Source organism: Podarcis raffonei, chromosome 3 (assembly GCF_027172205.1).
Source record: "Podarcis raffonei isolate rPodRaf1 chromosome 3, rPodRaf1.pri, whole genome shotgun sequence".
Lineage (NCBI taxonomy): Eukaryota > Metazoa > Chordata > Lepidosauria > Squamata > Lacertidae > Podarcis > Podarcis raffonei.
The window spans coordinates 52,575,625-52,603,383 of NC_070604.1; the positions used below are offsets into that span (position 1 = coordinate 52,575,625).

Genomic DNA, 27,759 nt, shown 5'->3' on the forward strand with positions numbered 1-27,759 from the left:
GGAGGAGATGCGTCGCTTTCGCCCGCGGGAGGAACCCTGAGGCAGCTGCCCCGAGGGAGCCGGAGGAGAAGCCGAAGCGCCCGCTCGCCGCCTCCGGAAAAGAAGCCCCAGCCGGAGCCGCCGCCGTCCCGAGGGACTCCGCGATGAGCAAGCCGGCGGGATCCACAAGTGGGTAACGCGCGGCGGGGGGCGCCCGCGGGGGGGGGCGAGTGGCTTCGCAGCCAGGCTGGGTCCCTCTGGGGCGGGGGGTGTCCTCTCGCTCCGAGTCTGGATCTTCCGCAAAGCGCGCTTCCCGGGAGCAAACCCACGCGGAGGGGCTTTCCTCGCAAGGGAGTCTGCGGAGGATCGCGCTGCGTGGCTTTGGGATTTTGGAGGTTGTTGTTTTTTCCGGGCCTGTAATGAACTTCAGAGTTCCCCTTTCTGATCGCGGGGAGGGGGGGCAAGGATGGGGCGCTGGTAGGTCGCGATCGAGTCAAACAGTTGCGCACGCGGGTCGCTTTCCCACGGCGGAGATCGCGATGCCGATCGACCTGCGCAGCTTCCTTCTGCTGCTCTTAATCCGTTTTAGAAAGAGAAGGGAGAGCAGCCCGAAACTTCGGAGTTGAATGCCAAGGAGGAGGAGGGAGGGAGCCGTTCTCTGGAAAGAGGATTTGACGGGAATACTTTGCACACCATTTCCAGCCTTACCGAATAATCCTGCGAAAGGGAGAAGCAGAAACAACTTAAAAGTCACATTTCCCTTAATCCTAAATCCGGGTACACCTCATAACGGAGGGATTTCTTTCTTTAAGTCTGATTGACCGCTCGGGCTAGGAGTTGGCTTCAGACTCCAGAAATCCAAGAAGGGACTTTGGGGGTGGGTGTCCCCCCCTCTTTTTGGTCGTAATATGCATAATAGGGTCAGTAACGTATGCGATCTAGTTTGATGTAAAGAGACTGGTGGACCAGGTCATTTTAGGGCGAGAGCGTGGGGCCACGGTGACTTTTTTTAGCAACATCAAAAATGCCTTTGGAGAAAGAGAAGCACGTGCGTGTAGAAATGCCCCCCCCAAAAGGGCGCATTTGAGCTCACGAATCGTCTCCCTTTATTTCCTCTCCACCCTCTTCTTCCTCCTCTTCTAGCGCGTGTGTTGCTTGCTGTAACTGCAGACCAACTTTATTCCGAATTATCTGGCATCGCTCAATATTGAAACTTTTCCCCAGAGAGCAAAGTATATAAAAGAGGACCCCTCTCTCTCTCTCTCTGTGTGTGTGTGTGTGTGTGTGTGTGTGTGTGTGTACCACCATCACGGTACATCACGGCAAAAAGAGAAAGTAAAGTTTTTTTCTGTATTTGAGGATCACCAAAATATAGTTTTGGGCTGGGAGCGGGGAGGTTAGCGGGATGCATCTGGTAGCAAAATCCCTTTGGATCCATCTAGAGCAAACCTCTCCCGTCTGTTTTCCCGCAATCTTTGGAAGGGTCAGGGGACGGGACATCCGCGTTGCTCTTGCCAGGGGACGTGCAGACTGTTATCTAAAGTGAGGTGGAAATTATTCTCGGGCCAACTTTGTGAAATTATGGTGGCTATGGATAATTTGCACGAGAGTAGTTCTACTTTCAGTGGAGTTTACTCCAGGTCACCGTGCATGGAACTGCCGCCTTACAGCTCGATTCTTTATATCTTAGAATTTGGTCGCCAGGATCCAGTGGGCGTGTGTTCAAAGTTGGTGCACCTTTTTGCCGCAGCCCCCTGAGTTTGGCCTTGTTGTTCCGCTAGCCCCTGGGGTTGAACCAAACTGCCTCGGGTAGATGGGCTCCCTAAGTGTCCCCGTTACCTCCCCTCCTTGGGACTCTGTCGCCTCTTACACTGAGGGCCATCACAGGTTGTTTCAGATAACTTTATCCCTAAGGAGAAATAAAGAATGTGGTGTAAACCGGGAAGGTATGTGTGTGAGAGAGAAATGTGTTAGGACACACTTTTTTTCTTTCTTTCTTTCTTTCTTTCTTTCTTTCTTTCTTTCTTTCTTTCTTTTCTTTTTAACTAATTGCGATTTCTGTGACCTGGGAATGAGATCCCTAGAGTGGGGTCGGGATGTTACTTGGAAGTAAGTTTCCTTCATTTCACGGAGGCGAGAGGGACTTCTCCTGCCCCGTCTCCCGCGGCTGCAGCCCGCCCGGGATAGCTTAAAAACAAAATTAACTTGGCATAACGGAATAAACGCCGCTGGAAGATTAGCTCGGGAGGAACTCCGTCCCGGCCAGTTTCCCTTTGCTGGCATCTTAACTTGCCATTGATCCGCCTTAAGGCTCCAGAAATGGTCCAATCGCAACGTTTTTGCAGCTAGGAGAGTTTTATTACGTGGTCAGCGAGTTCTTTCCTCCAAACAAAAAAAACAAAAAAGCAAAACCGGACTCTGCTCACAATCCTAACTGAGATCAATAAACAAAAACCAAGCGCCGTTGGTTTGAATAACATTGGGTTGCTCTCTGGCACGACAGCCTTGATTTTAGGTGATTGGTCTCAATCTGCGGTTTGGGGGGGGGGATTCAAATGGATTAAAAAATAATAATCAACCCAGAGACTTTAAGCTGCTCGGCTCTGTTTGGATCGTCCCCTCTTTATGAGTTGGGGAATATTTTCTAATTCGGGGTATGCGCAAACTTGGTTATTTATTCTGCAGGATAGAAGCTCTGGCTTCTCACGCCATTTCCCCCCTGGCGGACCCCTCCCCACTGATCCCTCTGGCCTTTACTCCCCCGCAGGACCTCGGCCCTGCCTTGAGGAGGACTGGGGCGATCTCCTGCGCCCCTTGGAGGGAGGGCGCCCCTCGCCAGGCCTTGGGCAGCCCGTCTAGTCCCGAGCCGTGGCGCAGAAGCGGCCGCGTCTCCTCCGGCCTTTGGCGCTGGCTCCGCTTTCCCTTCCGCCAGGCTGGAGTGATGTCAGATGTGATCTCTCTGCTTGGGTGGTAACAAGACCCCGTCGAGGAGTCCTCGCAAAGCAGCCTAACTTCTTTCAACAGCCTCTGATGGTAATTACAGTAATCGAAGCTGCCATATATCTTTAAGCAATTACGAGGCGCGCACACACACACAAAAAAAGTGCCCCCGCCCCGGACGCCCCGTCGAGGGATGTTCCAAACGGTTTCCCAGCGCCGCCCGAGCCGCGTTTGTCTTTCCCGTTAGACTTCTGGGGCCTTTAAACAGGGGTTAATCAGTTATCTGGTGACCTCGTGTCAAGTTAACGGGGTCCCTCGTTCGCCTGGCATCCTTCGGAATTTTATTCTCAGCACAGGAGCCATGGTTGCTGGAGGTGGGGGGAGGACACATTAATGGGCTGAGAGACTGACACCCACCCTCTCCAAATGCCATTAAAATGGTGGAGGGGGTAAGCGGAGGGCAGGGAGCCAAAGTTTGCAGCAGAAGAGGACGGTGGCGAAGGCGAGAAAAGAGGCGCTGCCGAAGTTGAGACCCGCAGGGTTTCAATGGCGAGAGTTTTTAAGCTTCTCCTTTTGGAATTCGTAGGATTTAAACGCGCTGGATTGTGGCTGGATTGCCCCCCCCCCCGCAATTATAGTAGGCTATTCTGATGCCTATTTCGGTGTGCAAGGTTTAAGCTAGCAATGGAAGGAGAATAAGGGAATTAAAGAGACAGCGAATCTAATATCCAGCTTATCCTATCTCCTGTTTGAAGTGGGCACCCACGGGCACCAATACAATATAAGCACTTAAAATAGAGCAGAAACAAGAGGTCAGATATAGCTAGCTACGTTGGGCGTCGCAGAGAGGAGAAACAATACAAGAACAGAGCAGAATCGATCCAGAATCTGGAGAGGGCGAGCGGATCCGGAGGTGTTTAGAGGAATCCTCCCGGGCATTAATTAAGGCCATTAGTTTTTCCGCAGGCCGCGGGAAGAAATTCCGTGGGCGTGTGTTTAATATAAACAAACTTAATGCAAATAAGGAATATACAATGTGGTGGAATACGTGGGGGTCCCAGTGAAATTAAAAGTTAAACTGTGGCTGAATTGGCTTGTCAAAATTGCATGCCTTTTCGGGGACGCTAAAACAGTTGTGCGTGTTCCGTTATTCTGTATTCGCCGCTGGAATATTTTGCCGCCCTCAATTTTCCTAGGCACTTTTACTCTGGATTAGGATAGCAGAGCGGCTTACTCCCAAGTAAACGAGCAAAGTTTTACCATCTTAACCCTGTGTGCGCGCGCGTGTGTGTAAAAATACACGTGGAAATAAATCCCTTTGAACTTAGAATAACTTTCTGCTCAGAGGAAATATTATTAGAAACCGGCTACAAGTATGTAATTGCACTTATCCTGCATTCAGCCCCTGAGGAGTAAATTGGGCTGCTCCGAAGTAAGAGCTATACATTTTTAAAATATTTAAATTTAGGAATTTAAACGTTTTTTTATTTATTCTAGATATACAACTAGGGGCTTTAATAGTTATACCTCAGGTACTCCTAAAAGAGCTATTTCAGATTTTCTAAAATAATTATGACTCTCAGGGTCGTAACTATTTCCCTATTTTATTTCCCTTTTTCTTTTTCTTATTTTTTTAAGCAAACCCCTAGAACCAAGGGGCTACGATTTGGGGAATGATATCTCCAGAAATACTAGGAAGTAAACTGGTTATTTACTTTACACTTAATATGATGTTTACCGCCCTCTGAATATATTTGCGACTAGATCCTCTGTTGGCTCAGAAGGAAATCCGATGGATTTCATCGCGACTGGAAGCCAGGTTAGACTATTTCAAGCCAGCGGCTCGCAGTTACAGGGACGGCTTTGGGTCGGACGCCTTGGGGGACAGAGCCACCAAAAGGACGCCCCCCGTTCTGGAGAAATGTCGCGCCCTCAAACTCGATCCTCTGAGGTTTTTTATTTGGAAGTGAGCTCAAGGATCCTCCCCCCCCCCACACTGCAGGGGGATCTCCTCCTCGGTGGCGCGGCACCTCCCGCCTGCACTTCGACGTGAAGTCCTATCGCTCGGGCCTTTGAAATCGGTCTGTGGGGCAGAGACAGAGAGAGATGGGAAAGAGCGAGGCTGAGATGCGCGTCCTCTGTGCAAGTGCAAAAAAAAAAAAAAGCGAGGAGCGGGGGCAGAAGCCCAGAAGGCGAGTTTTGGATTTCCATAAGGAGTTGCGCGCGTTTTGTCCGATTAAGGAGTGGTGAAATCCAACGCCGGGGGATGGTACCGTGGCATGTCCGATTTCCTTGCCTTTTCCCCTCTTTGAGAGTGGAAAGTCCAGCAGTGGCTGCCTGAAGGACGTGCGGGGGGGGGGGGGGCAGAGAGAGAGAGCCGGCCAAGAGCGGTGTGAGAGGCAGGGGAGGGGCGGGAGGAGGCGGGGGGGGGGAGTCGAGTGCTCTCCCCTGTGGCCATTGTCTGCAATGCGAATTCCCATGCTACTCTTTTTGACGGGTCACTGGTGACCCAATAGGCAGGTGGCAAGGAGGGCGTGTAATTACACAGCTCCAGAAGCCAAGCTTGGCTCGCCCGGCTCTCCTGGAGATCGCTTACCTTCCCGCTCCCCCCCCCCCCCGCAAACCACCACCCACATTCACACAGCAGCCAAACTTCACTTTTCATCTCAAGGGGGAGGGCTGAAGATTCCTGAGCGTTGTCCTTTCCCCGGACCTGTTGTGACTGATTCCCCCCCCCTCTCTCTTTCCCTCCTCCTCCTCCTCCTTGGAAGGATCCCTCCTCCCTCCCTCCCTCGCGCCCCCCTCTCTCCGCTTCCCAGCGCGCCCCACCACCTAATCCCCCTTCCTCCCGCCGGCCCCGCATATAGCAGCTGTCGGGTTTCATTTGGAGGAGAAGCGGGCCGCGGCTGGCAGCTTGCGCTGATTGGAGGCAGTCAAACGAGTTCTCCATAGGGGGAAATCATTAAGTTAACACGTTATCTAATGTCCCTATTGTCTGCCGGGGAGGCATTGTTTCAGGGCCCCGCCCCAAGCCCAGAAGCCAGGTCTCGGAGCAGCGCTCTCGCCGGCCTCGCTGCTCCAGAAAGCGGAAGAATCTGCTCGGAATTCCGTGCCCCCCCCCCCCGACGACGCCATTCGGGCAACCAGCCATCCCAGACACACACACACACACAAACACACACAGGTAGAGGCTGGAAGCCCCGTCTCCTTTTCCGAATATTCCTCTTGCTCTCTGCCCGCTCAGCTGCAAAAAGATGGTGTCTTGCACCTAAATCTTCCAAGTCCCTTCGACTTCATTGCGCCCCATCCTAAGAGGTTTACAGCTTTCAGGCTGCCCTCCCTGCAAACATATGCCTGCCCACTCACAAGGGAGCCCCACTGAGTTCAGTGGGACTTACTGCCAAGTAAGTGAGGATTGGATTGCAGCCTAACTTGGCAGCAAGCCCTCTGCTGCAGTACGAAGGCCGCACACCTCTGCTCTACACCTGGGAAGTAAGCCACCTTGAACAGAGCAGGTCTTTCCTCTGGGTTGCAAATGTATGGGACCCGGCACGAATTCGATCCCAAGTCCTCCTCACTTTTTACAATGCCGTTATTATTTTATTCTAACAAATACATTTGCTCCAGAGCGTGGAGTGAAGGGGGGACAGCTGCCCCCACCAAATCAAGTAAATAAATAAAAAATACTTAACTAACGGACCAATTGCGTCGTAAATAATTCGGTTCTGCCCCCCCAAAAAAACCTGCCCCCTCTAAAATAAGTCCAGGCTACGCCCATGCAACCCTCTTAGGCGCAACGCAATCCTTCGAATGCCTTTGCTGTTTGCAGAGTTGTATTAGCCCGCAGTAGGTAGGATTGCAGCCTCCCGTTGTGGCGGGGCTGGAAGGGGCTGCAGCTTCAGAGATGAAACTGCCGCTGGGACGTTCCCAAACTTTTCCTCGAGAACTACCCGTTGACCTTTGAAATACTGCTCTCACTTTTGAATAGCCCGATCCTAAGCGCCTTGAAGTTCCAGAGGCTGTAACGTAGCTTTGCCCACAATCGCAGGCTAACAGCTAAACTTTATCCCAAAGGCATTTGCAAGGAGGGCTTGGGGGTCCTCAGAAACGCCCGGGATGAAACGATGGTGGGCTGAGATGATCGACCAGTAGATGCTGGTGCTTGCGGGTATCAGCTTTGAGCCTGTTCCTTTTAGTCAGGTGAGGACGCGGTTACTTGAGAGTAAGGACCGTTGGCATCAATAGGACTTTCTGGCTGAGAAAGTGGGGCGAGAAGAGAACTGGGCTGTATTATTAGGTGAGCGGTTCTTCTGCGACACAGAACATTAAGGCATAACCCACCTAATGCAAAGTTCCCGTTTCTTTAGTCTGGGTTTGTAAAGCACCGGCTGCGCACCACAGGATGGCGCAGCGCAATCCTAAAGGTGTTTCCTTAGCAGTTTCCCACAGAGTAGGACTGGGCTTTGCCCTAGTCATCGGACAAGCCTCTGCCTGCTTTCTCGTAAGCAAACCCCATTCGTTCCCTTAGGACTTAACACCTGACAGGTTTAGGTCTGAGCCTCATGCCTTTAGGAATGTACCCTTAATCGAAATAAAACCTGGTTGATTTTAAGAGCTGTTCCACAGTGACTGCCTCCGAGAAGGTGGTAGATTCTCCTCCTTTACCAGGTTTCAGTAAGAGCGGATTGGACACTCGATGCTCTTTCGGGTTCCCGCCAGCTCAGGATTATATATCATTACTTCCAACCAGAGCTAAAAGAAGAAGGTTGCACTCCCAAGCAAGCAAGTTTACTTGGAATAAAATCCCCTGGGCTTCAATCTTGCTTCTGAGTAAACATGGATAGACTGAACTATAAATTTGTTTAGTGTAGCAGCGGCGTGTTGGATTAAGGGCTGGGGAGGCACCAATTCAAATCTCCACATAGCCATGAAACCTCATGAGCGACCTTCTGCTAATGGCTATCTTTCAGATTCACCCACCTCGCAGGGTTGTTGTTAGAAAAATGGAGTGGGAAAAAGAAACTATGCACACTGAGCTCCTGGAAGTTAAGGCAGCAGAGAAATGTAAGACATAAATCAAATCCATGCTTGTTTGAACAAGGAGTAAGCCAGTGGAACTATTTCCTAGTCACTTGGGGATCCTGTACACATTTGCCCTGCTGAAAACACTATTGCTCCATTCCCAGCGAACGTGCAGAGGCTGGGGGTGCAGGAGCGCTTAGGCTAGCAACACTAAGGAAATACAAGCTTCTGTTTCCAGAGGGGAAGTGAGGACTTCATGGTCTTGGAGAGGGTGGCTGTCTTTAGACAGGCAAAGGCTTCTTACTTCACGTCCTCCACAATGTGATATGCCAACCCTGCTGCGTTTGAGGGTCCTTCTCCTGCTGAATGAGACTCTGGACTTCTGCCCCAAAGTCCTGCCTGAGTGTACCACCGTCTAATTCCCACCTCCTCCAGCCAGAATTTCTGCTGCTACTCCTGTAACATGGCAGGAGAGGACTGGCAGATGCTGGCCTCCTGATCAAAGCAAATGCAGCCAGAAAGAAGTCCCTGAAAAGCTGGGTGCAGACAGTGGTGCAACAAGTTGATTTTATACTCTGGGCTTAATGTTGTTGTTTTTTAAAAAGGAGCATGTGTGTTACTTTAGTTGTGAAGCCCACAATTAACAGTGATTTTCTCACCACTACCATCACCTCCTGGCCATTCCATGTTTTACAATTGCTTCTACAATCCTAATATGTAGGACGGCTTTATTTATTTATTTTATTTACTGGTCACTTTCTTTTTTACCAAAGTAACTCTAAGTTACTTACAATACAAAACAAACAAATACATTAAAGTCAGGTTAAAATGAAACAAAAAAATTCTAAAAGACAATTCTATTTTTAAATAGGTGGATTTAAACATCCCACTCAATCATGGAAGCCATGATAATGAAAAGCCCCCGGGTGCCTAAAAGCCATGCAATGATGGAGCCAGGCATGCTTCCCTGGGAAGAGATATCTATATACAGGGAGCCATCACTGAAGAGTCCTGCTCTTGTGTTGCCACCCTCCAGACCTACAAAGAAGAGCCTCACATGATGATCACAGGGTCTGGGTCAGTTCATGTGGGGAGAGGTGGTCCTTGAGATTTGGGGCTCCTGAGCTTTATACATTGGAACCAGTGCTTTGAATTGGGATCAGAAACTTAACTGGTAACCAGTGCAGTCGAGCCAGGATTGGTGCAAGGAAATAAACAACTATCTGACTTTTAGAAGACATCTGAAGGCAGCCCTGTTTAGGGAAGTTTTTAATGACTGATGTTTTAATGTATTTTTAATATTTTGTTGGAAGCTGCCCAGAGTGGCTGGGGAAACCCAGCCAGATGGGTGGGGAAGAAATATTATTATTATTATTATTATTATTATTATTATTATTATTATTAAATCATGCGCTCAGGCTATCTTGCCACAGTGAGCAACCCGGCTGCTGAATTCTGCACCAGCTGCGGTTTCTAAACTGTCTTCAGAGGCAGCTCCATGTATATGCATTGCAATAAACTAACTGAGAAGTTACCAGAGCGTAGTCAACAGAAATCAGAAGTTTGCTGGGCCATCAACCAAAGCTGATGGAAGGCGTTCTGTGACCCTGAAGCCACTTGAGCCTCAAGTGACAATGATGGAACCCAAAGTAACCCCAAGCTACTGCCTGCTCCTTCAGAGGGAGTGTAACCTCATCCCATCCTTCCAGTCTGGGGAACCATTCACAACCAGTGCCTCAGTCTTATCTGGATCCAGTTTATTGGCTCTCATCCAGTCCATTACGATTTTAAAAATGGAAAATAAAAAAATAAAAGCGTGTGCATTTAAACTCACTTTAAATCACAGCACCACCATAACCACTGGGATAAAATGTGTCTGCTGCCCTGATGCTAAGCTCATTCACTTGCAGAAAAGGGCAGTACTGTATATTTTTAAATGAAATTGGAATCAGTAACCATGCCCATGCACCCTGCAACTCCCTGACTATAAGTTTAAAAAAGAAGAAGGAATACTGATGCCAGTCCTGTTTGATGTGTCCTGTTCCTGTTCATCTGTCAATCTGTCATCTGTCCTCTGTTCCTGTTCATCTGTCAATCCCTGAGTAGAGAGCCAGTTTGGTGAAGTGGTTAGAGCAGGCTTCCTCAACTTCTGCCCTCCAGATGTTTTGAGACTACAATTCCCATCATCCCTGACCCCTGGTCCTGCTAGCTAGGGATCATGGGAGTTGTAGGCCAAAACATCTGGAGGGCCGAGGTTGAGGAAGCCTGGTAAGAGTGTCAGCCAAGGTCCAGGGAGACAGCTCAGGATCATGGGTTGGAGCCCCACATTGGGCAAAAGATTCCTGCATTGCAGGCAGCTGCGTTAGATGACTCTCGTGGTCCCTTCCAACTCAACAGTTCTATGAAATCTTCACCCAGCTACAAAGCTAATCTGGGTGACTTCAGGTTAGCCACTGTCCCTGAGTCTAACCCTCCCTCGCAGGGCGGTTGTGAGGATGAAACGGGGAGGGGGAGAACCACATAAGCCTCCTTGAGCTCTTTGGATGTTAGGTGGGGTATGAATGTCCTTCTCATCACCCTTGCCATCATCAGAGGACTTGCCTGGACTTGGGCCTGAGGTCGCGCTGCGTCACTGGTTACTACTGAAGATGCCCCCGTTATCCTGGCTGTGATGCCCATCGCGGACTTAACCATGCCAGAGGGCTGACCTTCTTTTCTTTCTCTTTCTCTCGCCTTCGCCCTCAGGCCGGATTTTAGACATCCCGTGCAAAGTGTGTGGGGACCGCAGCTCCGGCAAGCACTACGGCGTCTATGCCTGCGACGGCTGCTCCGGGTTTTTCAAGCGAAGCATCCGAAGGAACCGCACTTACGTCTGCAAATCTGGGAACCAGGTATTCAGCCCCAGCCTCCTTCCGCCCACTTGCCCTCCGTTCGGGGCCAAAGCTGTTCCTCGCTTTTCTGGGCGGGCGCAACCAGGGGAGGAGCTCGCGATCTCCACCCCCCCCCCGTCCAGTGGGGCGGGATGTCGAGGGGGCGGAGTGAAGCCGGCTACTGAGGCCGAGGAGTCTCGGGTGGCTGGAAGAGTTACAGCGAAGGCACCATCACGTGGAGGAGACTTAAGCAGAAGGGGGTCGGGAGGTCGGCTGAGGAAAGAAGGAGTTTCTCTGTAAACCGCCTGGAGTTCCTGTCAGGGGAAAAGGCGGCGTGCAAATATTAGACCACTTCAGAATCCAGGCACAGGTCGGAACGCTCCCCAATAGAAAAAGAAAAGAACTCCCTGCAAATAGAAATCTAGTATAGCAGGCTGGACTGGAATATTTCTCCCCGTTTCCTACTTGCAGGAAATTTTGCTTTTTTTCAGAGGGGCTTTTCAAAGCAGGGCATCCAGCCTGCAGAATATTCGACCAACTTTAGGACCCCGTTTCCACCATCTAGTTCTGCTGCTACTGCAGACCAGGCCAGAGAGAGAGACTTTGCTCTCCCGGAACGTTGCGTTGGGTGTTTTCCATCGCTGCCGCCGAGTCCCTTGTTCCTGAGTGTGCTTGGAAGATTCCTAGTAAACCATGGGATTTCCAACCACCAAGTTTAGGGTGGGGCTGCCAAACTCAGTTGGAACCAAATTTAATTAAAACTCCCTTTGCAAGAAACCAAAGAGGATTTTTTGAGCATTTAAATGGCATAGTTGCAACTTTGGTGGGGTGTTTTTTGGTGTGTGTGGGGTGTTTTTAAAAAGAAAATCTCAAAAACATCCATATTTTGATCTCTCTTTCTCTCTCTCCACCCGCGCCTTTCCCCCCTCCACAAAAGTTAAACAGCCCTCGAACAAAGGAGAAGGATTCTTACAAAATGAATGGAAGGATTAGAAGGGAGCTCGGGGGCTCGAGAACAATCCAAAACTCATTGTAAAACAAGCTACTTTAAATACTGAGCATTTCTTCATTGCCTCCACTCACAGGCCAGTGATCATTTCAGCTTCTAACAGCCATACTCACATGCCCATTATTCCCTGAGAAAACGGAGCAGAACCAGTGATTGATTTCAAAGTAACCGATTACTGCTGTTGGACAGCAGCATGTGTACCAGAAAAGGAGCCCTGCTGGAAAAGAAGGGGACTTGCTTCTGAGTAGACATGCATGGGATCCGGGCGCAGATCTTTTGCAAAACAACTCTTTTGCTCTGCATGCTTTGGCTACGGGGTGCGGGGAGAAGCCCTCAGAACAGAGTCAGATTTGCTTCCGAGTAGAAAGGTGCCTAACATTGGGCTGCAAGCCACCACCCTCTCGGTGCAAAGCTAAAGCAATGCTCAATGTTCACACCCTGGCAGGCGGCTCTCCCCTGCCTTTAACCGAGGTGTGGCAAATGGAGGTTTAAATAGGTGCAGCTCGCTTCGAATTGTGGCGCAGCGGTTGCATGTATAGATGAACTCCGGCCAAAATCCACCGGACCTTGCTTGGCCAGAGGATTGGAGGGAGCGGCAGAGCGTCTGCCTCGCCCATAGAAAATCCCAGGCGCAATCCCTGGTGTCTTCAGGAAGGTCCTGCCTGAAACTGGAGAGCAGCTGCCAGGCACTCTGGACAAAGCTAGACGAACCTGTGGTCTGGCACAGTCTAATGCAACTGCCTCTGTTCCTATGGCTGTTCTCTTGGGTTGCAATAGGAGTGAGCCTTGTTTTGAGCCAAGTAATGCAGGGATTCCAGTATAGCAGGGGTGGGGAAGCTCAGCTGGGGCGCTCCAGATGTTGTTCAGCCTCAGCCAGGATAGCCATTACTCGGGGATGGTGGGCATTATGGTCCAGGAACATCTGGATGGCCACAGGTTCCCCATCCCTGAAACAGAGTGCAGTAGGGGGAGTGATGCTTTGGAGGGCATTTAATAAAGGAAAACAATTTCTTTTGGTGATCGTTAACGAGAACATCATCGTCTCCAACTGCCTTGCTCAAATAAGCTGAGGGATGCACGAAAGTGGGATCAGCTTTGATTGCTTGGATTAATGTTCCCAGGCTAATACATCTGATATTACAGTGAAATAATACAGCGGGCAGCTTCGCCTTTCTGGTCCTTTGCTCGATTTTGAAAGGCAATGGGGGACTGAGAAATCAGAGGGCACAATCTAGCGAAAGTGAAGCGCCATTGATTTCAATGGGGGAGTAAAGCGCATGTCTACTGAGAAGTAAGTCCCACTGAGTACCCTTGGTCTTTCTCCTAACTAAGTAGGTATAATGATTGCAGCTTCCATCTCTCCTACTGAAAGGAGACTTAGCGGCACTTAGCTTTGGTTGGATCCTGCCCCAAGTTCATACCAGCTCCCTCCGAGCCTGAACCCTCAGATTTCAAACACCCACCCACAGCTCAGCAGGTGATGTATTCTGCACACCAAATCCTAATCATAGTGTCCACGCAATCCTATAGGACTGCACCCTCAGTCTGTAAAGTCTATTTAGTAGTCAGGTTCAGTTGAGATCTGGACGCCTAGGGCTCAACTGAAACCAAATCTCTAGGGAAATTTCTCGAAAGAAAGAGGTCCGGGATTTTTATTTTGTTTTACTGGCAGCCACGTTGTTTGACACAGAAGTCCTGCTCTTTACCTTTGGCGGTTAGGTGGAAATCAGTGGGACCATTTATTTATGACTCTGCGGGAAAAGCAAGGGGCAAGAAACCGAGGAACACGCGAGAGGAAGAAGATACTTTATAGGGTAGCTGGAGGATCGTGATCAGTCAAAGGCAACAAGTGCCAGGGAGCTGTCCCAGGTGCTGAAGTCCATATAGAGATTTTAGAACGCCCCTTTAATGCTTACTCTTCCCCAGGGAATTTTCATAGAGCCCTGGGAGGGCATCATTCTTCTTTTTCTGGCAATCATCCAGCACAGGTTCTAAAAGAAGTGAGAGTGGCAGAAGGGAGAAAGGGTCTACACATCTTAGTAGGATCCCCAGACACCTTCCTGTTTCAGAATTTCCTTACTGAGACTCACGTTTTGTCCCCCTTTTCAGAAATATGTCTCTGTTTTTTAGGGAGGCTGTCCAGTGGACAAGACACATAGGAATCAATGCAGGGCATGTCGGCTGAAGAAATGCTTGGAAGTCAACATGAACAAAGACGGTACTTGTGCATCCTTCCTCCACCACCTCCCCCCTCAAAAAAAAAAAAAAACCCAGAGAGAAATGGATAGCAACATATCACAGGCTTGTGAAAACTATTGTCCATAGAATGGATCTGTCCTTAGGGTTCCTATCAATATTGACAGTCTCCCAAAATTCTCTTCCTGTGACCCCTTCTAAGTAATTATCTTTTCACTTTACAAAGCTAAACCTCTTAATCTGCCTATATTTTTGGCTTGCAAGTAACTGTCCACAATCAGACCCTTTTGAAATACAACTACTGATGAGGAAAATGATTGCTATCTTAAATGACACTTTAAAGGCTGCAATCCTATGCAATCTTGCCTGGGAGTGAGAATCACTGAACTCAGTGAGACTTATTTCCAAGCAGACATACATGGAAAGACTGCATACAAATAAAAAATGAAGAGCTCCCACGTATGTCAGTAGGACTGTATATCAGGAAATGGACCCAAGAACCTCAAACAAAAGCTGTTAAATGTCTACCCTGACAGGGTCCCAGAATTCTGATCAGTCATCCTTCCAGCAGGGCACAATTTCAACTTATCCTGGCTGATAAAGCAAATCCAGCTACCCCATCAAGCAAGTGATTGCAGCTCACAGGGTGTGTATGTGCAAGTGCAGGTTTGCCTTGGATGCTTCTACCTGCAGTCCAAAGATCTGCCTTTCTGATGCGCATATTGGTTATAGATGCCACTGCACATAGGAGAGCCAACATCTTAATCAGTGATAGGGAGCCTTTGGATCTCCAGATGTTATTGGACTAGAAATCCTATCAGCCCTGACAGCTGGCCATTCTACTGGGAACTGAAGCCCAAAGATATTTGGAAGGTCCCGGGTTTCCCATGCCTGATGAGAGTGAGTGGGTGTAGGTTGGCAGGGACAATATGCACCTGTGCATCTAGAGGAGCATCATCTAACTGATATTACATTATTGCTGCATTAGTGTTGATCAGGTTTGGGTTACCTTTGGCCTTCTAGATGTTGCTGAATTACAGCTCCCATCATCCCTGGCCATTGGCCATGCTTCCTGGGGCTGATGCAAGTTGCAGTTCAGCAAGCTGTGGACGGCCAAATGTTCCCCACTGCTGGTAGATGAAAGTACATATCTTCATTTCCATGAAGTTGTCCTGGTAATCAAACACTTCTTTTCTCCACGCTCTAAAATGAGGCTAGGATGCTTTACTTTTCCCTGTGTCAGGCAATTAATTTGAATTAGAGCTACAAAAATAAGAGATTCTCTGCTGCTCACATCAAAGTTACAATAATAAATATATATTTGAATACTGACTACGCGAAAAGAAAAGCTGTCAATTTTTTGGTGATATTCCTGTTGTGGTTGTCTATATTGGAATTATGTTCATTTACTTTGAATACTAGTGAGGCTGCTTAATTTGTCAGTTATTCAGTTTTGTAAGCAGCAAGTGTTTGTCTCTTTATGCTTTTTATGTTTCATGTGATCACTGAATATTTGAATCCTCCCTTAGTCATAATTTAAAACAGTTCCATATCATTGGGGATTTGACGCTGAATATTTGATCAGTTAGTTCACATTACTAAATGAAATTTAGCTCCTATCCTAAAACAAACTCTTTATTCCTGCTGCCCCCTCATTCCACATCTTTAATTCTCTAAAGATCCCTTGCCTAACACATTATTATTTTCCCTCAACATAGAATTGCTGTATGAGTTTCCTTCCTGGCCAAATTAATGTTTCACTTTCCTCACAGAAGTTATACCATGTATTCAATTGCTCTTCACTCTCAAGAATTAGAACATATATGAGCATGTCATGACATCACAGCAAGTCAACAATTAGTAAAGTGGTGCTTGAATATAGCAAACAACCACCAGAGTTTAGCGTCTTTATATATGATTAGAGATGTATCGCACAGCAACTTAATCCCATTAGAAGTTTTCAGTGGGCTTCGAAATTTTTTGTTTTGTTCAAATTCCACGTAGCATGCTAATGCAGGTTTTTATTCCCAGCTGTTCAACATGAAAGGGGACCAAGAACTTCCACAATAAGGAAACAAGTCGCTCTGTATTTCAGAGGACACAAGGAGGATAATGGAGCCACGCCACATTTCCCCTCTGCAGCTCTACCTGCCCCAGCTTTCTTCACTGCTGTTACTCAGCTGGAACCTCACAATCTAGAACTGGCTGCAGTTTCTACAACATCTGAAAGGCAGACCTTGGTGGGTCTAGCTCAACCAACTCCAAAGGTCAGCTCCTCCTTCTTCTTGATTCAGGGGAAATGCATCATTATCCTGAGAGACTTTAGAAAAAGAAACCAGACCTTGTGATATTGGTATGGAATGAGGCCTCCTCAATCTGACTCCTCTTCATTTGGCTTGTGCAGCAATTACTTCCTGATAAATTAATGATGCTATATTTGTGAAAGCAAGACTTTTGCACAATGCATTGGAGTAAAAATGAAGGAAGTCTCAGTGGTGTTTACTTCCTCGGAAGCCTCTTCAGGATGGCAGCCTAAATCAATAGTAAATTATTTACCATATGTCTTTAAATATTATGCATATTGCAAAGTTAAATGATTGACATGTCTGATGTACCATGTGGGAGTAAATTGGTCAAGCCATATGAACCATACTGCATATTGGTTCCTTTTCAATGCTAGCAGTTATCCTGGTAGGTGTTCCAAATTGCCAGATAGTTCCAAAGTCACCAGAATACCTTTAGGATGGAGCACAGATGCATGATCTTCATTCTTACTACTTATTCATTGACTGTATTTAATTAAAGTGTTTATACATCATCCTCTCACAAAAGATCAGGGTGGTGTACAGCAATGTAAAAACCTTTAAAAGCAATATGAACCCATAATTAAAATTGTTGAACCATACGATTGTCATGCTCAGTTTCCACCCATTAATGTATGGAGGAATAGTTTCACATGATGGCACTGCTGCAAACTTGTTGCTAGAGGCTCCAGCCCAAGCATAGGGCGTGGAATTCAAGGTACCACTATTACAAACGTTCCATCTGTGCAAGCATATCAGCTTGCAAAATAGAATCCCACCACTACCCCCCTGTGTGCTATTCTGGGGGTTTTCCTGACCCTGCGGGAACCAATTTCCTGGGGCACCTGGAGGAGGAGAGGGGGAAAGTTCCACCTTCTTGCCAAGTTAAATCAACATCCCTCACAAACTGAGTCAGGACTGAGAACCAGGATAGATGAGATGCCAATTAGGTGTTTTTTTTGGGGGGGACATAAAAGGGGGGACAATCTGTAATGGGACCAAGGGCTTAAATCTTTTGCCTCTTGCTGTGGTCCCAATCTGAATCAGTCCCCAACACTATTGGCTGGGATTTAAAAAAATTATTTGCTGCCTGCCATGTGAACATTTCAAGGTGCTACATATCAGAAAACATTTCAAGATGCTGTATATCATAACATATACAATTACATTTAGAATCAAGTTCAATCAAGCTGTTAGTGGAATGCTTAACATTCATCAGATAGCAAAGGCCGTGATGAACAAAAACGTTTTACCTTGCTGTAAAAATGTTTCAGTCAGTGAGTGCCTTATTTCTGAGGGAGACATTTATTCTCTTGCATTTATATTCCACCTCTCTTCTTGTCATGGGATGCAAGCGGTTGTCAGGTGCTCCCCAATCCAGGCACCCATGAGACCCAGATCTGCTCAGCTTCACCAAGATGGTGGCCCCGTGTGCCTTCATGGGAAGCCTTATAAGACACCCGGCAAACCTGAATTAGCTTGCTTTGAGAAACGGAGTTTTACAAATACGTCAGGATGTCCCAGTTTTATTCTGACCAGTTTTAAACTGTTGCAGTATTGACAGTGGAATCCAAATATTGGAAGTACTCACATAATACTTATTGCTGAAGTATAAGCTTAGTGATGGTTACGGACATTTCCCTCAAACACCGTAATGTTTTCCCCCTGTAATCCATAACTGCCCATTTTGGCCCAAATTCATCTCTGAGGTCTGGACTACATATGCAGCAGAATAAGAGAAGGGGTGCATTTTTGAATGCTTCACCACATAAGAAAAAATAAATCCCCTTGCAAGAGGAAAATGAGCACATCAGGGACAGAAAATCCAGCATGGTCCTTCCTCTGACTGTGCTAGTTTTTTACTTACAGGGAGAATGTTATGTCAGGAAGCATTTTAAAACACCCTTCACCTATAGTCTGGAATGGTAAAGTATATTCTACTAAAACTTCATTCTGTTGCACGTGTAGATTTAGTCTGAGCATCAACCTTCCTAAATACAGGATCCACTTACTATGCATGAAGTGTGAAAGGCAGGATGTGGTGCCATTTAAGCACATATTCAGTTCTTCAGTTTGACTTTTAATTATGTATTGCCTTGATACTTGTCCAAACCAAGCCAAATATTTACCACTCACCTTACCAAAACTGAGTATCTATGTAAATCAGCTTGGGGGGGCATATCTTAAGGTAGTTGGTTAAGCCAGTGGTTCCTAAAATCTCCCCCTACCATTTTTCTTCTTTCTTTTGTTTTGCTGATACCCTCCTTTGTAAGACCCAGATTCAATAATCAAGTACTTAATTAAATAAGCAGCTCTTTGTCAAACATAAGCTCCTGCCTATTACCCTCTGAAATATTTTCCATGCAACCTTTTAATTTTAGTACCCACATGAAGTCAGTGGCACTCCCATGTATCTCTACGAAGTGGCTACTGAATCTGTTTGTGAGTCTGCGGCAAGGCTTCTCTTCATGAGCATCAAATGGGCTAAAAGTGTCCCTGCTTTTTCTACTCTATCATTACAAGATCAGGTAAGATTTATATAGAACTGGGGAGCGGGGGAGGAAATGACAACATTTCTCTTAAGCAGATTGCTCAGTATTGATTTAGGCCATGTGATTATCAGTGCTGTTTTTAGCCAAGTGATGGATTAAAACATATACTTCATCCAGTATATATCCAGTATAATTTAAAAGGCCCCTTTTCAGTTGCCTTCTGGTCTTGGCTTACTTAATTACATAAGATGAGCCTGCTGGATCAGCCCTACAGCCCATCTAGTCCACCATCCTGTTCTCACAGTGGCCAACCGGATGCCTGTGAGACACCGGCAAGCAGAACCTAAGCAGAATAGCACCACCCGCTGCTGCTGCTGTCTACAGCAACCAGTATTCAGAAGCATAATGCCTCTGACAGTGGAGGCCGAGCAAAACCATTGTGGTTAGTAGCTTCACCTTCATGACTTGCTTGAGTCACCTGCAGCTGATTGCAGAGCAAAACCCCTTCTGCAAAAACTCTTTCTTTGTAGCACACCATGTACTGCAGTGAGTTGCTTGGTTGGAGTTTGTGGTTAATATTCCTGGCTTTTAGTAGGGAATTAGACTGGATTTATTTGTAAAGGGTTAGGTGGGTACAACATTCAGAACAATGGAGGGGGGAATAGTCAAAGTCATAGCATAACTGAAAACAAAGGCAATCATTATCACGAAAGGTTACCAAACACAGTTATAAGTCCCTGCCAATGTCACTTGCATATTCTCTACAGTTTTATGTGGGGGGCAAGTCTTGGCAAGCCTCCATGGAAGGTGAAAGAGATCCACAATGGTGGGGACCATCAAAGAGAAAGCCTCGCTTAGGGTTGCCAGATGTCTGGAACTTCCCGGACATATACAGAATCAGCAGCAGTGTCTGGGCGAAAATCGGTCAAATGTCCAGGAAAATCTGGACGTTCAGCAGCCCATGTTGGCAGCTCAAAAATGGCATTTTATTTTTTGCAGTTTTGCCAAAACTATAAAAAAAAGGTCAACAACTTTTCTGTCCAGATATTCACTGAAATATGGCAACCCTAGTCTTGCTTCATGTCTTAGTTCAGGGGTGTTCAGGCAGACGGCAGACGTGTTGCTTTTTAAAATCTTCAAGAAGCCCATAAGAGTTAATCAAACTGATTGTTTGGGTAATGCTTGCAGTTTATTGATGTTAGCACATTCCATCGCCACCCCAAAACCAACTGGGCTGGCAGAAACTTGCACATGATCCCTTGCAGGAAGGTGTGGGGCCTCTAGCAGACTGCCAACTCAATGGGGATTGCATGAAGGTGTCATTTTTTTATTTATTTCTTTGAGATGATTCCTCCAGGTGGGGGTATGCAGGACTGCTGAGATTTGCATACTAAAGGTGGCTCCAAAAAGAGCACCTGGAAATGCAGAAACCATGTTAGCAACATATATGCCTCCACATGGAGCTAACATTTAATACAACTGACTTTTCCGTGTGATCTGTTGGAGCAAGAGTTCAGTGGTGCCCTGTGCACTCAAGGCAGACTATATGTGTTGGAGCCCCTAAGCATCTGAACTGTGGTGGTGTTACACTCATGCACTGTTGAAATCAGTGAGACTCTAGTTAGTCATGTGCCTCCCTTATCCCACTGATGTCAACAGAACTTAGGCTTGCATCAGGGCTTCAGCTACATTGATTCAGATTGGTATAGGAGTGGACTATGTTTCTCAAAGCCAGTGGTTCCCAGTTGGTGGTCCAAGGAGCCAAGGGGGCCCATGTAACCCACCCAGGGGGGTCCATGGCACCATTCACATAACAAACACTACCAGAGATTTCAAAAGTAGGGGGTCCATGGCTTGGCTTTTGAAAAACAGGGGGTCCACGGTACTTAGCTAATTTATTTTTTTTTGATAGCCATATTCCCCCTCCCTAAACCCCCCAAAACCTGACTTGTTTTAAACTATGTCAACTTAAATTGAATGTGAGCAATAAGAGCATTAGCAATCCTAACTCCCGTTGAATTAAAATGGTGCTTACCTTAAAGCAAGCAATCATCTCTCTGTTTCTTCCTGCCTTATGGAAAAGATTACATATTCCCCTAATTAAATTAGTTGCAATGCCCCATCCTCCACATTCTTCCTTCCAGTGCAAATGCCCTGCCACCAGCATGGGTGACTTCTAATTAAGGCAAGGCTTCGTTTGCTTTACCACAGAACTTTCTCCAAATAACATACTAATTGAGGAACTGAGACCTAGAAAAGTAAAGGGGGAAGAAACTTTCTCAGAAATGAGAGTCCCATCAATATACAAGGAATGGCTTAGTGCAGATTAAAGTGATCACTGAACAGATCTCTGTAAAATAGGCCTATTATCCATGTCAGGAATCAGATTATCCTGTCATTTTAAATGAACTGGCTGCATATCTAACATTCAAAATTAAAGGCAAGTTGCATGAATTGTTACATGAAATTAATCCCTTTTTTAAAGCCCAAGGATTTCACTAACTGCATCATTATCCTCTCTGGGCTTTATAGACCAGACTGTGAGTTGCAAAGTTTCGGCTTACCCAAAATTCGGAACAGTGGATTTTTGTTTAGACATTTTTCTTCTGCTGTCCTCCCACTTACATCAAATGCAAGTCATAGTTCCAATAATCACAGTCAGTAATGGAGACAGAAAACAAAGAAGCTGTTCCTTATACTTAAATTATTCTGTTGTTTATAACTTAGTCATTTGCACCTTAACTTGGGAACAGCAAAGACTCTACTTGCCTACTGCACACCTCCTATTATCGTAGATGCTGCACTCAGCTATGGGGGAAGATGTTGTGGCATCTTCAGTGCCAAAGTAAGATTCAGCTGCCTGTCCAATTGGATTCTGTATCTACATACAGGAATGCAGTGTCTGTCTTCTCCTTTGCCCCAGACGGCAAAACATTTTGGGCCAGCAGAGTGACTGGTCCTCAAAACACTGGAGATCAACTTTGTCAATATGAGAAGGTTGTCAAATGTTGAGTCCCAAGGGGCTATCAGGAATCTCCAAGTCGGATAGGAAGGTCATCATTAGATAATCTTGCCTCCCCAAGGCTGGGAAACTTGTGAGTTTTGGCCTTCTCCTGACCAGTGGAGAATGGGGTGGGGCTTCATACACAGCCAAGCAGCTTTGTAGCAGGTTAGCCAACATTACCACCACCTGGTGGCTGAATACCATCATTATCCATAGAAGTGGTTGTCAGTGAAACCATAGTAGGGTTGCCATATTTCAGAAAGTGAAAATGTGGACACAAAAGTAAAGTTACCAGATTATTTTTAATGAATCTGGGGACACTTTTCAACTTCCTACTAAGTAGATGGATTTGGTCAGGGGACTGATTTCTAAATCCGGGGACTGTCCCTGGGAAACGGGGACATCTGGTAACCTTACACAAAAGTTGTTGTGTGCCGGCATGGGCTGCCATACGTCTGGATTTTCCTGGAAATTTCAGCGGTTTCCTGACTGGATGCTGCTTAAGGGGGGCTTATGTCCAGGAAATTCCAGACAGCCCTATTGTATAGTAGGGAGAACAGCACCAAGGGATGCAGGAGGCCCAATTAATTACAATGTCTTCTGGTCCCTTTTGTCCAGTATTTGACAAGCTTTGTGTGGATCTATCCTGACAAAAGACTTGTGTAACACCAGCACTACCTGTGCAATCCACGCAACTGCTTTAGCCCAATGGGGCCAGGCCTGTCCTGGAGAGAGAAGAAGGTACCTGGAACCACATGCGGCTACCTAAACAAACCCAAGGAGAAATGATTATCTGCAAACTCTATACAAATTATAATAAAACTTGTATGGTAGTCATTTGCTTTCCTAACCAGATCAATTTATTATATTACATTGGGACAAATGACTATAAGAAGGTTGCAAAAACCAAGAGGATGCTTGATTGTGGAAGTCAAATTCAGTCTGAAAAATAGGTGTGTCTCCTCCCCACCCCCCAATATTTTCAGTGATGGAAGAAAGAAAATAGCCTGGATGGACAATGTTCATTTTATATAAAGAGTAGCGCTTTTGTGCAACTTTCACATGTGGAGTGCAAGAAGAGCTTCATGTATTTTTGGTTTTATGCAGTACCTTACAGCTGAAGCCATACCTTTCAAGCAGCACCCCAGCATTAAATAGGTGGCGTTTTATAATATCCATGGATGCTCTTAATCAAGATGAGAAAGCGAGAACTAAAATGTCCCCGGCAGGAGTGGGGATGGGAGAAAACAGCGCAGGCATTTTAAAGCCATTTCTAAAACAACAGAAATTTACATAGTGAAATTGTTTATCAATCTATAAATTATACACCATGTTATATCGTACCTCTATTGTATGACAGCTGATGCTTTTGGAAGATGCTTGGAGGGAACTGTTTGTTCTAGGAATAGCACAATGGGCCATTCCAGTTGATGCTAACACTCTACTGGCTGTATCTGGTAAGAATTGCACAATTTAATGACTTTGTTATAGAAATTACCATAAAAATACATTACTGAAAAAAAGGACAACATGTAAAGAATAACAAATCCCTTCCGAACAATAGAGTATACCTGTCATTTATAAATCTATATTTAAATGCAAATAATGTTGTTTTGTTGCATTCACGACTGCTTGCATTGTCATTTAAATGCAAATTACTGTGTTTGTTATCATCCAACAGAAGATTTCATACTAACTTTCCTACATTATAGTTAGTTTTGTGTTGAAGCGGATCTCAATGTAACAATGGAATAGCTATTGATACATGTGATTTTTATTTTTATTTTTTGCAGAAATCAATCCATAAAATACATTCAGATGACCTATTAGTGTATTTATTTCACATGTTTGTGTTCCAGGAATGAATGGAGACAACACAGATTCTCAAAAGCTGAATAAGATTATCTCAGAAATACAGGCTTTACAAGAGGTTGTGGCTAGATTTAGACAGCTTCGGTTAGATGCTACAGAATTTGCCTGTCTCAAATGCATCGTCACTTTTAAAGCTGGTAAGGGGAATATAAAAATAGCCTTTTGGGCATCTATCAGTAGGCTGTGCAGTGGCCAAGTATCCTACCTCCAATAGCAGATTACAACGAACATCATAAATTAATGCTGTGGGCTGAAGGGCAGAGCCACTTCTCAGTTGGGACACCCAGAAAATTCCAATATAAAATGAGTACCAATCCTTGTTCCTTGAGATGGGATCTTTTAAAATTCCTTGGAATACAGGGGGCTTTTTCAGGAAAGCAATTGTGTTCTCAGTTGCTGAAGAATTTAGCATATTGGTATTTTGATGAGTCTGAGCAATTGTGTATTGCAGAGACTACTGGGGGCAGACCTATAAACCCTTCAATAGCTTGGGTCCTTCATACTTAAGAGTCATGTCCCCCTTTTCATCCTATTGTGAACTTTATGATTGACTAAGACTGGCCATCTAAATGCTGCCTTCCACACACCATATTTGGTGAGCATAAGCATTTGAAGATGGATTCCAGTATATTCTCAGCCCTTTAATGTTCACCAAGGCCCAAGCCTGTGTATCTTGTCAAAGGAAGTCCGCAAGGTTTTTATTTGGTTGGCCATTGGAGGTTGAAATGAAAACAAATAACAGTGTTGGTCTCATCTGTTTAATGCTGCTAATTGAAAATGTGACACCGCTTTACACTTATTAAAATTTGGAGGTGCTTTCAGGGTGGGAGACATGTTGACAAACTGAAATTGTAGAATGTCATAAGCAGTGAAATGGAATCACCAAGATGTGCCTTCATGCTTGTAGGTGGTGCTATGGAGTTAAGTGGTGAAGTGTAACATTAGTTGGCATCGAGTTAATATTGACTGTTCTGATTAATAAGTGAAGAGTGGTCAATCTGCTTTTCAGTACCTACGCATAGCGGTTCTGAACTCAGAAGTTTTAGAAATGCTGCGGCCATTGCAGCTCTTCAAGATGAAGCTCAGCTCACCCTGAACAGCTACATTCATACTAGGTGAGGACACTAGATTTGAATACATTTTTTTTCCAAGCTCTTACTTTGCTGTACCTGCAGTAAGTTTATTCATCCCAGGCAAATAATTCAGATGAAAGGGGGAAGAGAAATAAAGGGCGTAATGTTTAATACCTGATGAGCAACAAAACGAATTTAAAACAACAACAGCACAGAAAGCTTCTCTCTCTTCACAATCAGATTACAGTCGTACCTTGGATCCCGAACGTCTTGCAAGTCAAACGTTTTGGCTCCCAAATGCCACAAACCCAGAAGTGACTGTTCCGGTCTGCGAACTATTTTTGGAAGCCGAATGTCCAATGGGGCTTCCGCGGCTTCTGATTGGCTGCAAGAGCTTCCTGCAGCCAATCCAAAGCCACGCTTTGGTTTCCGAAGTCGAACAGACTTCCAGAACGGATTCCGTTCGACTTGCAAGGTACAACTGTATTAGCATTTTTAAGACACTTTGCTTCTGTGAAGTGGCTTTTAATCTGTTGTGTAAATGAGAGCTGGCTTTAGCCTGGAATTTCAATCTTGTTGAGTTTTGGAATGCTTTCGTGGGTGAAAATTTATATTTTTAGAATTTTGACTGGTTTTTTGTGGTGGGGGGGGGAGCATGTTACATCATCAAAGTGTAGAATCAAGCTACAGTTCTGAAAGTAACCAATCCCACTGATTTCAAATGGGAGGACCTCATGGCTGCGCAGATATCTGAGCCAGTCCAGCATTCACTCCATCCACTATACTGGCAGTGGGCAGCAGATAAATTGAAATCTACAGGAAGTTCTCTGGGATTTGTAGTAGGTTGGCACGGGTTTCCATTTCCTGATTTCCTGATATCAACAGCAAAAAGCCCTCCCTCTCATTAGGCTGCTGAAACAAAGAAGGGGGACAGAATACTGGAATGGCATTGTGGGCAGAAAAGACTGGGGAGCAGTTCTGGTACTGCAAATTTCTGAGCTGATCGTGTGTTCAGAGGTGCCCATAACTTGTAATTCTAATGTGTATCTATCCCATGAGTTACTATTGTGTACATTAGTTTGATTGATTTCTAGTAATAAAAAAAAAAAAGATTCTACAAGCCTGAAGTCTGTCCACCTTTGCACTTTACCACATTCAGATTTCTTAAAGTATACTATTTTGTTGGCATTTTGATTGTTGGCTTTCACAAAGGCAATCAACAGCATAAAAAATATTATGAGTGTTATTTATATCCATAGCAATAACTCTCATGCTTGCCTTCCAGGTACCCCACACAGCCCTGTCGCTTCGGGAAACTCTTGTTGCTTTTGCCAGCTTTACGTTCGATTAGTCCCTCCACAATAGAAGAAGTATTTTTCAAAAAAACCATTGGCAATGTGCCAATCACAAGACTGCTTTCAGATATGTACAAATCCAGTGACATCTAGACTGACCTGGGGGGGAGCAAATGAGAATGACCAGGGTCACCATTTCTGAAGAACTTCTTGATCAATGGAGAGCAAGCCTCAGCTAACAAACTCTACAAGAAGCTGGAGCCTGGAAACGTTTTAACCTAGTGACAAAATACACCCAATAGATATGGTTTTGCAGCCTTGAACAGAGCAACTTTGAGTCCTTGGGGATGTGGGTGGGGAAATACTGTGCTCCGCGGAAAAACCTGCTGTAGAATGAACTTGGCTGCTGCTTCTCCCGGTGGAGCCAATTCAGTTGTCATTCATAGTTAACAAAGGCTGTGCTAGTCTGCCATTTAGTTGGCAGATGTGACAAGGTAAAGAAGGTCCTTTAGGGTTGTTGTTTCTTCATACTTTGAAAAATGGGGTAACCAAACATTGTTGTCGTCATGTGTCATGAGGTGGCCTTCAAAAATGGTTTTGTTTTTTTTAAAAGTAGCTTGTTTAAGTGAATGCTTTTTATATGAGAGGCAACACTGAATACCAGGTTATAGAAACATTTGCTTCATCTGTAATGTAATAATAAAAGTGGCCTTCATCATGGATTTTTAAGAAGTACGCCAGCAAATACCTTTTGAATTCAATAGGCTATGCCTTCTTGTTAAAAAAAACACACGAAGGGGTGGACTTCACGCCTAAGTCTGGCCAACATATCAGTTCAGATTACCATCTCAGACAAAAGAGCTTTAAATAAAAAGTTGTTTTTCTTTTCTTTTTAAAAAAATGCATGTTAAGCGAAGACTAAACAGCAAAACCAAATAAAAGAAAAAGGAGAGGATTGATACAGCGAACTAATAGCTGTCCCACTGGCATAGTGCTGAAACCAAAGGCAACGGTGGTCAAACTCTTTGTCAATGAGATGTGCAAAAAAGGTACCTGACTTATAATAAAAACAGTTTTGAACCATCTTACAATGAAAGAAAAGGATGGTTGATCAATACAAACCTAATACTCTAGCGGCTTTTTAGAAAAGTCCAGGTTCTAATAAAAGCCTCTCTCTCTCTCACCACTCCTCACACAACACACATATTATGAGCTGCTTAATTTGATGAGAATACACTTATGGAAATGTAGGGGGGAATTAAAAGATAACTGCTGTACTTTTCAAGTTTTTATTTGTTTTAGGAACTAGCACTGAGAAAGGAGAACCAGCACTTGAAGTATCATAGAATGAGTAAAACTTCTCTTGTACAAAAATGGATTAACTGATTTGTGAAGTTAAGGTTGTACTCATTGTATTTACAAAGAATAAAAAATATATTAAGTTTAAAATGGTACAGCTTTTGATTAAACATTACTCCCCACTGATGGTGCAATTTCCAAGAAACAGGTAAAAAAATATAATGGGGTGAGTATACTGCTATGTTTTATTTAAAAGTGAACAGGTGTGGAGTACTTTGGCTCTCTGATGTTGCTGAACCACAGATCCCATCAGTCCCCATTAGCAACTGTCAGGGATGATGGGAGTTGCAGTTCAGCAACATATAGAGGGCCAAAGGCTACCTGCAGTTGCAGTAGCCCTACTGA

The 27,759-nt window shown here is 45.4% G+C and overlaps 1 protein-coding gene across 2 annotated transcripts; it reads left to right on the forward strand.

The window, feature by feature from the left end:
* NR2E1 (nuclear receptor subfamily 2 group E member 1) lies at nt 1-27,504 on the forward strand. Of its 2 annotated transcripts, XM_053381597.1 has the most exons (9): nt 1-168; nt 10,687-10,832; nt 13,951-14,038; nt 16,048-16,283; nt 18,701-18,847; nt 23,176-23,272; nt 23,675-23,824; nt 24,697-24,802; nt 26,046-27,504. In XM_053381597.1, exons 1-9 carry the CDS (start codon nt 144-146, stop codon nt 26,206-26,208), a joined length of 1,158 nt encoding a protein of 385 aa, XP_053237572.1. In that variant the 5' UTR covers nt 1-143; the 3' UTR covers nt 26,209-27,504. The 2 variants fall into 2 exon arrangements, with proteins under 2 accessions (XP_053237572.1, XP_053237573.1); XM_053381598.1 differs by lacking the exon at nt 24,697-24,802.
* Nucleotides 27,505-27,759: the final 255 nt, after the last annotated feature.

What these genes read in the sequence shown, in the direction of transcription:
- NR2E1 (XM_053381597.1), top strand. Translation starts at nt 144, where the DNA reads ATGAGCAAGCCGGCGGGATCCACAA. An exon ending in CAAGCCGGCGGGATCCACAA is followed by an intron (nt 169 to 10,686) that starts GTGGGTAACGCG and finishes CTTCGCCCTCAG; the next exon opens with GCCGGATTTTAGACATCCCG. An exon ending in CATCGTCACTTTTAAAGCTG is followed by an intron (nt 23,825 to 24,696) that starts GTAAGGGGAATA and finishes TCTGCTTTTCAG; the next exon opens with TACCTACGCATAGCGGTTCT.